Source organism: Gossypium arboreum, chromosome 10 (genome assembly GCF_025698485.1).
Source record: "Gossypium arboreum isolate Shixiya-1 chromosome 10, ASM2569848v2, whole genome shotgun sequence".
Classification (NCBI taxonomy): Eukaryota; Viridiplantae; Streptophyta; class Magnoliopsida; order Malvales; family Malvaceae; genus Gossypium; species Gossypium arboreum.
In genome coordinates, this window is record NC_069079.1 from 100,634,133 (window position 1) to 100,650,255 (window position 16,123).

The window sequence follows — 16,123 nt, forward strand, 5'->3', positions numbered from 1 at the left end:
GTGTGACACACGGCTTAAGCACATGGGTGTGTGCCTTGGCTGTGTGACCCTAACTTGTTCATGACCAAATGGATAGAGAGCTCTATGGGCATAGGACACAGGCGTGTCCCAAGGCACACGGACGTGTGTGACCACAAGACCCAATCCACACGGGCGTGTGACTCTCCGAAGCAAGAAAATTTAGTTAAGTTGCCTAAAGATTTTCAAAGTTCTTGGTTTAGTCCCGAACCACCTCAATGTATGTTATAGGTTTCGAAGACCTATATAAGGGATGATATGCATGTGTTTGAGATGTTTTAATTTTTGGTGATAATTTTGTGGCCTGGTTTTGCATGTTGTGAATGTTTAAGTCCGGTAACGCCTCGAACCCTATCTCGGCGTTAGATACGGGTGAGGGGTATTACATTCAACCAATCAGAAATTTTCACATAATAATGAAATAATTTTCCTTTTATTTGAGTTGAAAATTAAAATCACAAAACAACTAATTTATAAATTAAAAAAACATGGTAATTAAACCGTTGTCTCTCCCCATCGCCACACTCCATCACTCTTACAAATTGATCTTTGCTTGCCATCACAACAACCACTATCACTTTCCATAGTTAAACAGCATAGACCCAATCATCCTCACAAGTTCTCATACGTGTACGAAATAAAGCTTGAATATACAAAAACCATCCCAACTTCTCCACACAAAATCAGAGGTCCAAGATTTTCAAAAAAAAAAAAAATCAGAGGCCTAAGGTTAAACAAAAATAGGGTTTCTTTTAATAAAACTAATTAAATATAAAATGATATGAGAAACAAATTAATTACGAAAATAAAATGTTTTCTATAATAAATATCAATATCACTTGATTGGTTGATAATACCACCCTATTATTTTTAATAAAATAATTTTATATTGGTGTCACCTAATATAGTGACAGCATTAAATTGAAGTGTGATAAATCAAAACATTTAGAGATTTAATATGAAATTTACCTTTTAGATTAGTTGTTGTAAAAAAAATTACCTAATAATGTGACCACACCAAATATATTTTAGGAGATAATTACTTCATAAATATTTCTTAAAAGTACTTCTATTTTAATCCCTCTCACAAACAGCCGATTTCAGGTCACCAATTGACTTATAAAACGCGACTCGAAGATGAAGCATTTGCAGGTCAGGGTTGAAAGCTATAGCTTTTGAAACCTCTTTAATTGCCTCACTGTTTTTTTCTCACCCATCAGCACTGATCAAGTAAACGCAGCATGTCAGTATTACTATTTCATGGCTCTAAAACACAAGTTTCACCAAACAGAGAAAAGAAAATAGAAAATTATTAGTTGCATATCTATAAGGGAATGTTATAAGTAAGGTAAGAAAATTTTGATATGACTTGAAAAATTTTAAATTATTCGAATCGAATTAATTAAATAAATTTGAATTTTTTCAAAATTTGAGTTTGAGTCCAGTTAAATTTCTAAATTCGAATAACTTAAATAATTCGAATAAACCAAATATCAAATAATTTTACTTCCCTTCCCCTAACCCCCTCCTCTTAGACCCTCTTATACTTCCCAAACCTTCAAAAAAAATTCATTTACTTCCCCCAAACCGACGAAACATTTTTTTCCTTTTACTTTCCTAAACTCTATTTTAAAAAAATTATATCTACTATTTATATTATTGAATTAAATTTCATATTTTGTACTATTTATATTATTAAATTGTTTAATCATGTTGAATATTTATCAATTTTTGTTAAAATTAAATTATTGATGATGCCATAAAATATTCGTGTTAAAATTTTTGTTGGTATCAATTTCACACTTATCTTTAAAATAAATTTTATTAAAAATCATAATTTTTTACATTTAATGTAATTTTTTAATTTGATAATACATGGTGACAAGAATTAGAAAATAATTGAAGCAACTAAGCAAGCAAAGAAGCTAACCTGTATATAAAATATTAATAAATAAATTATAAGGGTATGAAAGTTAATAACAAATTTGATTTCAGTGGGCAAATTTGATTTGATGGGTGTTAGTGGAACCATAAGGATCCAGAGTCATTTTTTTTAATTTAACTCGAACAAATATATTCGATTCAAATTCCATCTCATTTGACTCGATTTGAAAAAATTTCAAATCGAGTTAGGATGAAAAATTAGGATTCATCAACTCTATTAACTCAAATTTTTTTTTTCATTTGATTTAATTTGAACAAATGCTCACTCTTAATTATAAGATGAAAGTACCTTAAAAAAATAAGCAATGAAGGATTTATGAAGCAATTATCCCCTAAAACATATTTGGTGAGCCACACTAGCGGCACCCTTAAGTTTTTTTTTTTACAACACTCAATCTAAAAAGGAAAGTTTCATATCAGGTCCCTGAACGTTTTGATTTATCACACTTTAGTCCGATGATACCACTATGTTAGATGCACCAACATGAAGACAATGTTAGAATCATTAAAATCTTGATACAAAACTTAATAAAATAGGATCTCTCATGTAAAATCATCAAAAATAAATCATGATTAAAACTAGATGCGGAAGAGTACTTGGATTCATTGATTCCTTAAATTTTTTTGGATATTATGGTTTTGATATTCCAAATTAGCACACAAGAAATTCAAAGAAAATCTGCTCTCTTTTCTAAATATGGGAAATTAAAAAAGTTACCTTGTGTGTAATTTTGGGACCATAACCTTAATATATAACTTTGCACATTAACCCTAATTTCTAATCAGCCCATCATTAATTAGAAATTAGTTACTAGAGTATCTATACATATCCGACTCATACTTTATTTAATAATTAAATTCTAATAAACCTTAACCAAATTTGATCACTTTTAATTTGGTCTAACCTATTATGATAGTAAATAATATCATGTAATTGCTCTTATTATGTATGTGATGTCCATATTTTCTAACAATCTCTCACTTGGACCACATATATTAATTACTCTACAATTACATGTCATTATATAACCTTATGAGCTCAAAACTTTACTATCATATCCAAAAAGGTATTTCAAACAATCTCATCCATTAATTATGTTAACATAGAACCAATACGACTTTCGTTACATATATATCGTAACTAAATCCATTCATGATCACATATATTAACATAATCAAATGAAAAAGATCAAGTATGGATGTGTAGTAGGAAAATCACATGCATTGTGAAACAAACATGCCTATTTCCAACTGGTCCTCCTCAAACTTAAGTGAGGTCAATATCAAGCAGAGTGAATAAATTGAATACTTTATTTCTTATCAGAAAATAACCAAATATATAAATGTTTGAAAATAAGCATAAACCAAATAAAATACAAACTCCCACTAAACCATAATGTCCTCAAATATTGTAACACCCATATGAGCAGTGTGCTCATTAAAGGCCTTGGGTGGTAAACCTTTTGTGAGTGGATCCATTATCATGGAGTTTGTCCCAATGTGCTTTATGGATATTTGTCTATTTTGCACTCTTTCTTTCACAACTAGGAACTTTATATCAATATGCTTTGACTTAGATGAACTCATGTTGTTGTTAGAATACAACACTGTTGATTTATTGTCACAAAATAATTTAAGTGGTCTTTCTACATTCTCTAAAATGTGCAACCTAGTGACAAAGTTCTACAACCATATTCCATGGTTTGATGCCTCATATCATGCTTCAAACTCTGTTGCCATAGTGGAAGAAGCTACAAGTGTCTATTTGACACTTTTCAAGGATATAGGTAAATATAGCCTGGTATAGGTTTCCTGCTATCTTGGTACCCAGCGAAAATAGAATCAGAATACCTTACAACCTCTAAATGATCTGATCTCTTATAAGTGAACATGTAATCTTTTGTTCTTTGAAGATACCTCATAATCCTTTTGGATGCTATCCAATGGTCCATACTAAGGTTGCTTAAATATCTGTCTAATATCCCAACAATGTACGCAATATTCAGATGCATACATACTTGAGCATACATTAGACTCCCAACACCTGATGAATAGGGAATCTTTTCCATTTCCTAAATTTCAAGGTTATATTTAGGGCATTGAGTAAGATTAAATTTATCTCATTTAGTGACGGAGGTGTCACTTGGTCTACAACTTTGCATGTCAAACCTTTTGAGTACTTTATCGATATAACTCTTTTGTGACAATCCAAGAATACCCCAAGATTGGTCTCGATGTATTTGAATTCCTAAAATAAAATAAGTGTCCCCAAGATTTTTCATCTCAAAATGCTTAGATAAAAACCTCTTAGTTTTGTGCAATAAGCCTATATCATTGGCGGTAAACAAAATGTCATCGACATATAGAACCAGAAATATATACTTACTCTTACTAAATTTGTGATACACACAATCATTAACAATATTCATCTCAAAAGTGAACGAGACAATTACTTGATGAAACTTGTGGTACTATTGACGAGAAGTTTGTTTGAGTCTATAAATAGATTTTGTTAATTTGCAAACTATATTTTTTGGGTCTTCTGACTCAAAGTTTTCTAGTTACACCATATAAATTTTTTCTTCAATGTCATTATTGAGAAACGCAATCTTAACATCCTTCTGATGTAACTCAAGATCAAAATGAGCAACAAGTGCCATGATTATCCTGAAAGAGTCTTTCAATAAAACTTGAGAGAAAGTCTCTGTAAAATCAATATGTTCTTTCTGAGTATATTCTTTAGCTACAAGACGTTCCTTATACCTCTCCACATTACCATTTACATCCCTATTGGTTTTAAAAATCCATTTACAACTAATTGGTTTTGCACCTTCAAGTAATGGGACAAGTTCCCAAACTTTATTATCTTGCATAGACTTATACTCTTCTTTCATGGCATCAATCTACTTTTGAGAATTAAAACTTTTCATGGCCTAATGAAATTTGATTGGATTATCTTCCGTCATTCCATTATCATCCTCATGTTCTTGGAGAAATACAACATAATCTTCCGAAATAGCATTTCTCATTTCTCTTGTGGTCTTCCTTAATGGCACTTTTTCTTGAGGTTGTTGAGTTTGTTCTTCTAGAACAATTACCTTATCTTGAATAGGGAGTTGTTCAACATTATCTTGTTGAGGTTCCGAATTCACTTCTTGATCAATAATAAGTATGAGAACCTAAACATCATCAAAAGTGATAGTAGAAATTGAGTTAGAATCCAATTCCTCTTCAAAAGCAATGTCTCTAACCTTATTTCTCCCTCCAAACTCAACATCCTCAAAAAATATTGCAGTTCCCGTCTTAAAAATATTCCTAATTGTGGGATCATAAAACTTATAGCCTTTAGATCGCTCAAAATAACTAATAAAATAGATGCTCACTATTTTGGAGTCCAATTTTTTTTCATGTGGCCTATAAGGTCTTGCCTCAAATTGACATCCCTAAATGTGAAAGTAACCATGCTCCTTACCATATCCTTAAGAGTCCTATTTCATCTTTCAACTACACCATCCATACAAGGTGATCCTGACATGGTATACTATGGGACAATACAACATTCCTTTAGGAATTTCACAAATGGTCCTAGACGTTGTTCACTTGAGCCATCATATCTACTATAGTACTCACGACCACGATCAGATATGACATTCTTAATCCTTTTGTTGAGTTGATTCTCAACTTTAGCTTTATAAGCTTTAAACATATCCATAGACTGAGATTTCTCATAAATGAGATACAGGTACCAATTACATGAGTAATCATTTATGAATGTTATGAAATATTATTGATCATTTTAGGATGTCGTAGGGAATGGCCTACAAATATCAATATCAATTAATTTTAAGACATCTGAAGATCTATTGACACCCTGTAACACCTGTCTTGGCGAAGTCCTGAATCTGGGTGTATAGGTCAAAGGAAATTTGGCTAGCATAATCTTACTTGACCAATTGACGTCTTAGGACGTTAGTAGGGTGCACAGAAAATAATAGAAATTTAAAGCGATTTGTGTCCTCCGTAAAGTACGTGTATTTATAAAAGGAAAAATTAGCAAAAGATGTCAAGGGTTAGTATGTGGTAGGGGATATCACCCAGGTTAATATGCGTCCAGTTAGTTTAGTTAATGTGTAAGTTCTACACCAATGAGATAGTTAGAATTGAACAATAGGTCAAATCGAAAATAAGAAAAAATTTTGGGTTCTTATCCACATTTCCTCATAACTAGAAACCACCCATATAGCTGTCTAGTTAGGATTGTAACAAGCGTCAAGTCTTATGGTGAAAGCTTCTGAAGGAAGGAAAGTTGTCTTCTCCCTTCTATTTAAAAAGAACGATTGCTACATTCCTATAGGTGATGATTAAGGGATTTTCCAGCAATGGTAAGATTAAAGATTGGAGTTCAAATATAGAGTCGTTTATTCACCTTGGGTTAGTGTTCTAGACTCGCATGAGTTCCTCCTGTGAAAGTGAACTTGCTTTAGCGTAAATAAGAAGATGTAAGAATAAGGCCTTGCATAGAGTCTATTTAGGTTTTAGATAAAAATAAGAGTTATGTGAATAAAGTTTTCTTACGTCTTACAAACAATGACCTTCAAGAGTTCGCATATGTATGTGTGAACTGGGAGCCCAACCTGCTATTAAGGTTGCCAGGTGAGTCTTCAAACTGACTCTTACATGTATGTTTATAGTATAGATACTTATGTGCTAAGTGACCAAAACATGATGTTATATCTTTGAAAAGAAAAGAAATATATACATGAATAATGTGTATAAAATGACGATGGTGTCTGTCATGAGTAAGTCACTGCATGAAGGGTCTATGTATGAAGTATAAGGGAATGTGTTACATGTAAGTATTAATGCATCTGTTATGAAGAAGCCTAAAAGGAATGAGTCTGTCAAGTATTAGTCTACGTGATAAGCATATGTTTGACTTCGAAATTGTCTAAAGGGGTCCGCTGGGACTAAAAACACGAATCTTTGATAAGGAGAAGTCCATGGCCATGGCATTTTGAAGACCATATAATGTAAGACTATGGCTGGGCCATAACATTATATAGAATATGTAAAGGACGATTGAGTGAGTACCAAATGGTGAGGGGCAAACTTCACAACGGTGAGTTTAGGCAAATACTTATTGTCAAAAACACCAATTTCCATAAAAGTGAGCCTTTGTGGCTGTTTCTGTTAAAGAAGTGCCTTTGTGAAAAATATCTGATAAGGAATACCTTTGTGGCGCAACCTAAAGACAACCTTTGTGGTTAATCTTTGTTTAAAGGACAACTTTTGTGGCTAATCTCTGGAAGCTTTTGTAGCTATCTTTGTCAAAAGACGCATTTGTGCCGAGAGTCAGAAAGGAACATCTTCGTGGCATAATCTGAAGAATGGCTCTCATGATAACCATCAAAAGACAATGCCTTTGGGTGAACACTGAGTGAATAGTGAACACGGTATTCCGAGAATTGGTAAGTGCAGCTTAACTCTGAAAGAAAGACCAGTAGGGAAGGATATGGTGAAGTCTGTACGATCAATAGAGCCAAGTTACAGACAAGAAACAAATGATGAAATCATTGAATAATGGCTCAGGTAAAAGAAGATTTTCTCACTAAGTTCTATCGAACTTACACCTCTATGTTTTATGTCTTAAGTATAGAGGACGCCTGGAGGGACGACGTTAAGGCTGCGCTAAAGGAGTGGCGAAGTGGCCACTTATGCATACAGAAGTGGGGATTGCACGGGCGTGTACGAGTCTAATAGAAATGTTTCCAACAAGTTTTGGATTTTTTTTTTATAATCCTTAGGATGACTAAGTTGTGTTAGCCAATTAACTGGAGTATATAATATTACCCAGAGGTTGAATAATAGGGACAATATGAGCCCATGTGAAGTGTAATTATATTGTAAGTACGTACTTATCGTTTGCCAAAGCGTAACTCTATTGGGTAGAATAACTAATAAGATGTATTTCTTTGGAAAAAAATTGTATGTCCTAAGTATGACATAAACATGATATTAAACACTTGCACATTATGAGCTTTGGACAGGTAAAAAACTATTGTTGAAAAATATGGACATCACATATATAATAAGGATAATTACATGTTATTAAGTGGTTATCCCAAATTAAAAATGATCTAATTTGGTTAAGGTTTATTGGATTTTAATTATTAAATAAAGTATGAGCCAAATATGTGTAGATAATTTAGTAAATAATTTCGAATTAATGATGGCCTGATTAGAAATTAAGGTTAATGTGCAAAAGTTATATATTAGGGTTATGGTCCCCAAATTACATACAATATAACTTTTCTAATATCTCATCTCAAAATATCAAACACAACATTAATATCAAGTCTTTAGACAGTAATATTAACAGTAAGCGATACTTTTGTTGTAGCAATCAAACATTGGCAAAAAATTATGTCAAACAATTAATCAATCTTTGAACTAACTTATTGCTCACATAAAGTACCTTATAATTGTCGCATATTTATCATCACAGATGTCATTAAAATTCTACCAAAGATTAACTTACCTTTGGGTCAATTAATAAATGCATGAATCATAAAAACATATAATCATCTTGATATTTTAAATAAACTAATTTACACAAAAAAGTTCACTTTGGCGGCATTTTATTTCAACTAATCTATTTAAAATATTAAACATCTTTAATTAAAACTCAAAGTCAAAATCTGAATTTATTTATTTTAATATATTTCTCTTAATTTCATTTTTTTAATTTAAAAATATAATAATATATTAATAAAATAACAATGAACAGTTTTCACATGAAATTATTAAATCTAAATCATGCAAATCAATTAAAATTTTTAGGTCTTCTCATCAAGACCATATTAATCCAAAAATTCAAAACGTTGAATGGAAATCAAATTAAAAATAACCTTAAAAAGATGGGATCATTATTAATCAAAACTTAAAATAAATTTATCAACAATTTTAAATATTCAACATGGTATATAATTGAAATATCAAATCTTTAAAATTTGAAAAACGAATCAATTTAAATTAATAGAGAATCAATTCATTCCAAAAAAATTTAAAACTTAATCAATTCTCAATGATTCGATATAACGAGGCTCTAATACCTCTTGTTAGAATCGTTTTAATCTTGATACAAAACTTAATAAATTAGGATCTGCCATGTAAAATAATCAAGAGTAAATCATGATTAAAACTAGACGGAAATGTACCTAAATCCATCGATTCCTTGAAATTTTTTGAATCTTACGATTTTGATCTTTCAAATTAGCACACATTAGATATAATAATAGGGGCAAACATTGTAAATTTATAATTTTTGTTATTTATTACTATAAATACTAAAAAATAACTATTATATATATTTAACATTATTCATGCATCAATTAATACATAATAATACAATGCAATACAGCAATGAAATTGATATTGGTCCAGAAAAAAAATTTATTTGTTGTGATTTATTAGTATAATGGTTTGCTCTTAATTCAATATCATAGGCCTAAAACTCATCCTCACTTAACTCTCCTCCTTGTAAGCGGCCATCACCACCCTCCCTATTCCCTTCCTTCATTTTCAGTTGTGGGTTGAAGCTAGTTTCTCTTGGAACAAAGAGCCATTGAAGCCAGCCTCTCTCTTGTCTCATTCAAACTTTCACAACAATAATTCCAATCCAAAGAACAAAACCCCAACACTTTACTTTTGAATTTACTCTCCAGATTTAAGGCTTTGCATATGCATATTAAAAAATTACTCGGTAAATGAAAATAGGTCAAAACAGGGTTGGTAGCCCCGGTCCTCCTAAATTTTGTAAAATTTCTTTTACGCTCTTTTAATTTTTAATTTTTTTTTTGTTTTGATATATAATTAGTGTTTAAAAAAGAAAGAATTTTTGTTTGACCCCCTCAAGTTTTTCAATATTTTTTTAAACTTGATTTCTTTTATAGGATTTACAATTTTTAATGATAAATTTAATAACATTTTTAATTTAATTTGATAAAGTAATACAAAGTAGTATTTAAATATTAATTTAATAAAAATAAAGTTTAATAATTGTAATATCTAAATATAAATAGTATCTAAATAATAATTAGGTAAAAATAAACTTAAATATTTATAATATCTAATACAAATTGAATATTCAACTTATTTTTATTTTCAATTTTAGTGATGAAAATTATCTAAAATTAAAAATACCTTGTTGAAAGTAACCCAACCCTATTTTCAACATATATATTTTATATAAATATCCCGCGTAGGTGAAAGTTGAAAAGTAGCAATGGAAAAGACAACAAAGATGGCAGAGTGTAATAATGGGATTCGGTCCGAGTTCAACAATTTGGGGTTCTTTTAAAAGTAACTTAAATTTTTTGATTAATTATGAAAATGATTCAATTTAAAAATTATGTATGTAAATGATCTAATTTTTTGATGTTGTCATTTTCAATTTATTCTCTAATATATTTGAAGTCAAATAAACTTTACAAAATTTATTGAGGGATATATTTGGGTAATTTAAATAAGAATTTTATATAGTTATTTTTAATAATTTCATTATAGATCGTGATTATATATGCTTTTTTAACACAATGGTTAAAATTATCTATAATCCCTCCCCAACCCATAAATAGGAGGATAATGCGTTTTAGCACATTTGAACTTATGTCCTCCTAGATTGGCAATAATACCCATGCTAATTAAGTTAAAACTTAGTCGACAATTTTATATAGTTTTTTAAGTTTCTTGTTTTTAAAAAAATAAGAAAACTAGAATGGTTTATTTTTGTTATTCTTATATTTTGTAAGAGCTTTTTAAATTTAATTTTAAAAGTAAGCAGACCTAACATGCAAATAGACCAAAAATTAAAAAGTATTTAATTTGGTGTCATATTGTCATGCCAAACTTTTTTCCAACCAATCTAAAAAAAAAAAAATTACTTCATTAGGTCTCTAAATGTTTTATATAATCACAATTCAATTTGATACCGTGAATTTGTCAAACAGCATCATAAAATTTTTTTTTTTTAAATGTAATCATTGGCTAGCAACGGCACTAATATTAAGTTATTTACAAACATGATTTTTAGGTTGAACCATTTTCGTAAGGTTACTTTAAAAAAAAAAAAAGCCATCTATTTGCAATCTAAATGGGTGTGAAAGGAGGCCAACCCCTCATTTCTTGGTTCTCCCTTCTCCAGCTTCTTCTTCAGCTTCCTCTTTAAGGTCGATTCAGATACTTTTCAAAAGACTTACGGCTCCAAAAGTCTTTTGGAAGAAAAATTGTCTTGAAAAATTCTTTTATTTGAAATTTTAGCTTTTGAAGTGTTTTCAAAAGCACTTCAAACGGAGAAGTTAAAATTTTAGCTTTTTCTCTCCCAAAAGCACTTTTAGTGCTTAATTACTTTTCACCCTTCAATAATAGATTACTTCTCTTTTTTTCTTGGTACTTAATTACAAATGTGTTAAAATCATTAATTAAAAATAAAAAATATTTTCTAAAATACTAATTACAAATATTTAATAGTTATATTTAAATATTTAAAATATAGTTTATATACTCTAATTAAATTTTATAAATAATTAATATTTATTGCTTAAAATATTTAAAATTTATATTTTATATATTAAAATATTAACAAGAAATTATAATATATTTTTTATATTCTTACTAAAATATAATAATATTAACTAATTTAAATATTATTTAAATGTATATTTGTTACTTGATAATAACATGTCTAAAATAAATATTTTATTTCTCAAAATCACTTTTTGACAACAATGTTAAACACTCAAATTTTAAACCAAATTTTTCAAAAGACTTCTCAAAGACTTTTTCACAACACTTCAAAAGACTTTTCAAAGCGTTCTAAACCAAATTTCTTAGTCCCCATTTCTCGTCATTACATGGTATCGATTCCATGGACCCATCACTATAGCCTCTTCTTCTATGCTCCCAAATTTCTTTGCGTTTGCAATCCATTTGTTGTTTATAATGCATTTCTAATGTCTATGTATTATTATTTGTGTGTGAATACTTTAATTTTATTTATATATTCTTAAAATTTGTTATAATTCTTCTTTTATATTTTTAGAATTTAAAAAAGTATTTTAAATTTTTTAATATTTTTATATAAAATCAAGACTAAATTAATAAAAAAAGTATAAATATTAAAAACTCAATTTATTAATATACCAATTAAAAATGTCACATCAATATTTTATTAATCACTACGTAATAAGAAAAACAAACTCAAAAATATTAGTGACCAAATTATAATTTTTTTATTAACAAAAATAAAAACTTAAACATAATCAAATGACTACTATAATGGAGTTTACCTATACCCAAAAACACAATAGCATATATCATGCATGCTTACCATTATTGTATCAATTAGCATCTAGTTTTATTTTAGCAATATCATTTTAAATTTATCAATATTTTATAGATTTATGTTATAATTTATTAATAAAAGTATATTAATATACATGCAAATATATCTCAATTATATATATAAAAATGTAATATATTTTCAACGTTTATATACAAGTTTTAAATTATTAAGTTAAATGACTTAATTTAAAGATAATATTTTATCATTTAAGTAATTAAAATGATTAAGACATAATAAATAATAAATATTGATTTAAAATATAAATTTTTTAACAATTTCATTATAGATATATAGTCTTGATTGTATCTCTTTGACTACTCATAGATAAGAGGATAATATACTTCATCACACTCAGAATCCACATTCTCTTGTATTGATAATAATGCTCATATAAATTGAGTTAAGGCTCAATAGGCCCATCGATATTGGTCGATACATAGCGATAAAGTCAGCTACATAATTTTAGATCTAATGGCTATTAGATTGAAACTAAAAATTACTAAATTAAAAGATATGAACTAAATGTATAATTTAAATATAGCACAAGATAAATGAAATTTTGATGTTCAAAAAATACAAACCAAAATCGATCAAATTGAAGTGCATGACTGGATGCGAAATTCATAGCTTATATAAAGTAAAAGTACTAATAACAAAATTTGATACCCTAAACTCTACTCCAAACTTGGTAAACTAATTTGGGCCGAGTAAAAGATTGTTCAATAGAATCAAAATCTCAAAATATGAAAACAGAGTGAACTGCAACAAAATCAAGTTCAGATATAATTCAAGTTTTTCAAAAGAAACAGATAATTTTCATACAACAATACTCAAAATCTTAGAATCACTGTAACATTTGCAGTAACTAAACTCTACCCATCAAAATATCTCCACTTTTAGACCATTCCTTTAAACATCCTATCTTAGTAAATTATTAATTACCAATGGAGTAACAAATAACTTGGGGGGATTTTCCCATCATAAAACCCTAAAAAGTAATCTCCTTGAAGCCGTCTGCTTGCTGGCTTTTTCATGGACTCCAGAATCGGATTCATCAGTAAACCACCCCACAGATTTCTGGGCCTCTAGCATAATCTGTGAGATACCTGCAAAAAAAAATATAGACAAAACAAAACAAAGTCACCAATCAAATGCGAGGATTAAAATCTTCAAAATTAAGAAATAAGAGAAAAAGAAGGGTTCTTTGACATGATATCAGAAACCGATGCAAGATTTAGAGAAGAACCTTGTTGAACAGTTTGCTTGTTGTGGCGGATGTCGTGGATGGTGGCGGAGATTTTCCAATAAAGAGGACGGCCGACGTAGAAGAGGGCCAAGAGGAGAAGCAGCGCTATTACTATGCGGAAGGCGATCCTTGATGTTGAGGAAGCCATTGATTGATTGTTTATTGAATAGCAGATGGAGACTTGAGAAGATTTATTTGATAATGAGAAAGTCCAGCGAGTCTTGCAAATCCACAAATATCAAAGTCCCTTAGTAAAGTTGAACTGACGTGTATCATGGATCCAAGAACAACACTGTCTATAATCTATTATATGAAATGGATCTAATCTAAAATTAAACTAGTTTTATGTATTTTTATATTTTTTTATTTGTTAAATATTTTAATAATTATGTAATTTTTTAAGGAAAAATATTATGTGAATAATAATATTACACATCATCATTAAATAAAACAAAAATAATGAAGAAGTTATAAATAAATACTAATAACTATATGTAAACATAATTATGGGTTGGAGCTAGTGGAACAGAGTCTTAAATCACCTTTGCGACTCTGTGTTGGATGTTGTAGAAAAATAGAAATAATTATGTGTTCCATCAGATGATTGACAAAGTAGAAGATATGATAAGAAGAATCGAGTGTTATACTAAACATATCATCAAAGCAAATCTAAAGAGCAATAGATTCAGAGATTCCATAGAGAGGTGGCGCCAACTATGGATAGATCAAAGTCAACACCGATGGAATAGTTAGTAGGGATGGAAACTAGTCGATAATTGGGGGAGTTTTACGCGACTCATTTGGAAATTGGATTGAAGGTTTTCAAAGGTTTGTTGGGAGGGGTTCGACCATGGTTACTGAGTTGTGGGCAATTCTACATGGACTAGGAAAAACTAAAAAAGAGAGAATACCCTAAGATGATTATTGAATCTGATTGCATGATGGCTGTGGATATGATTAAAGAATGCTCTAAAAGTACATCTTTAATGATTCTTGTTAGAAAAATTAAAAAAGTGTCACGTCAAGTTCTAACAATTAAGTTCCAATTCGTGAATAGGGAAAGGAATAAGGTTGTTGATTGGCTAACCATGTTCTTCTAATAATGTTAACTTAGTTTATGTTGATATTCCTACACCTCATGTTAAGAATTTACTTATAGAAGATAAATTAGGTGATACACATGTATGAATAATTTTATTTAAGGCAATGTGTAGCCTTCTTTTATTTATAAAACGAATAATTAAATAATAAATTAATGTTAAAATCTTGAAGGCTAAACTCAAGGCTAAACTTTAAACCTAATATCCTAAATACAAGAGTTATTAATATTTATATTTAAATAAAATTATTAGTATTTATTTACAAGTATTCCATTTCTTATTTAATTGAATGACGATGTGTCATACTATTATTCACCGATGGTAAATAAAACTTATATATCGAGGTGCATCAAATATTTTTCTATTTTTAAATTAATTTAAAATATTCAAATATAAATTCGAATTTTGATTTTGTTATTATCTACCCTATTTATTAAGCTTTTTATTGGGTTGGTTACAAAATTACCAAAAACTTATAATTTGCAAAAATAAATTATATGATTATATGAATATTTTTGTCTTTTTATATTTTTATAAATCAATAAAAATTATCTACAATGAGATTTAAGTGAGGGACACCATGCATATAGAACATTTTCCTTTACCATCTAACTTATAACAATTTTTTGGTTTTATATGAAATTTGATTAATATATTTGTGTTTTAAATAACTTATTTTTGCACGCATACGCATGTAATAAGATTCTAATCTTTTTCATTTTAATATCATACATATTTCATGTGTTAATATTAATTAGTTTCAAACTTTACTTTTTATTATTTATTGTATGTTATTTTTAAACACACATCAAGATTCTAAATATGTGATTCCCACACTCATATGTATGTGATAAGATTTCTAAATATCTCTAAAATTTTCTAAAATAATTTCTTCAGAGAATTTTCTCTTTAAAACTTTCTTTTGAATTCAAGGGCATGTAAGATAATGACTCAGGGATATCTTTATATAAGGAGAGTTTAGAGAGTTCAACTATGATTAAACTTAATCACTTCAATACTAAATTAATATAATACTTATCAAGATAAATATTAGATTAAATTTAATATTAAATCAATAGAATATTTATCTCGTAAGATAAATATTAAATTTAATTTAATATTAAGATAATCACTTTAATATTAAATTAATAAAATACTATCAAAATAAGTATTAAATTAAATTTAATATTAAATATATTAAAAATATTATTTTTGGAACAGTTAATCTAAAATTAAATTATCCGGTAGAGTCTCAATAGGAGTATGATTCCTCCATTGCTCAACCGCCAAAGGACCACCCATCAACCATTGGTGTAATAGCCTAATTTTCAGTGGTGTCAGAGACAGTGATTCGAGATCACTAAATCCGATGAGTAAGTTTGAAATTTTAATAAATTAATATTTATGAGTCAA

General features: G+C 28.8%; 1 protein-coding gene across 1 annotated transcript; it reads right to left on the reverse strand.

The window, feature by feature from the left end:
* Positions 1-13,124: 13,124 nt before the first annotated feature.
* LOC108488632 (uncharacterized) lies at positions 13,125-13,943 on the reverse strand. Its single transcript, XM_017792922.2, has 2 exons — positions 13,611-13,943; positions 13,125-13,470 (listed from the first exon to the last, which is right to left on the reverse strand). Exons 1-2 carry the CDS (start codon positions 13,756-13,758, stop codon positions 13,343-13,345), a joined length of 276 nt encoding a protein of 91 aa, XP_017648411.1. The 5' UTR covers positions 13,759-13,943; the 3' UTR covers positions 13,125-13,342.
* Positions 13,944-16,123: the final 2,180 nt, after the last annotated feature.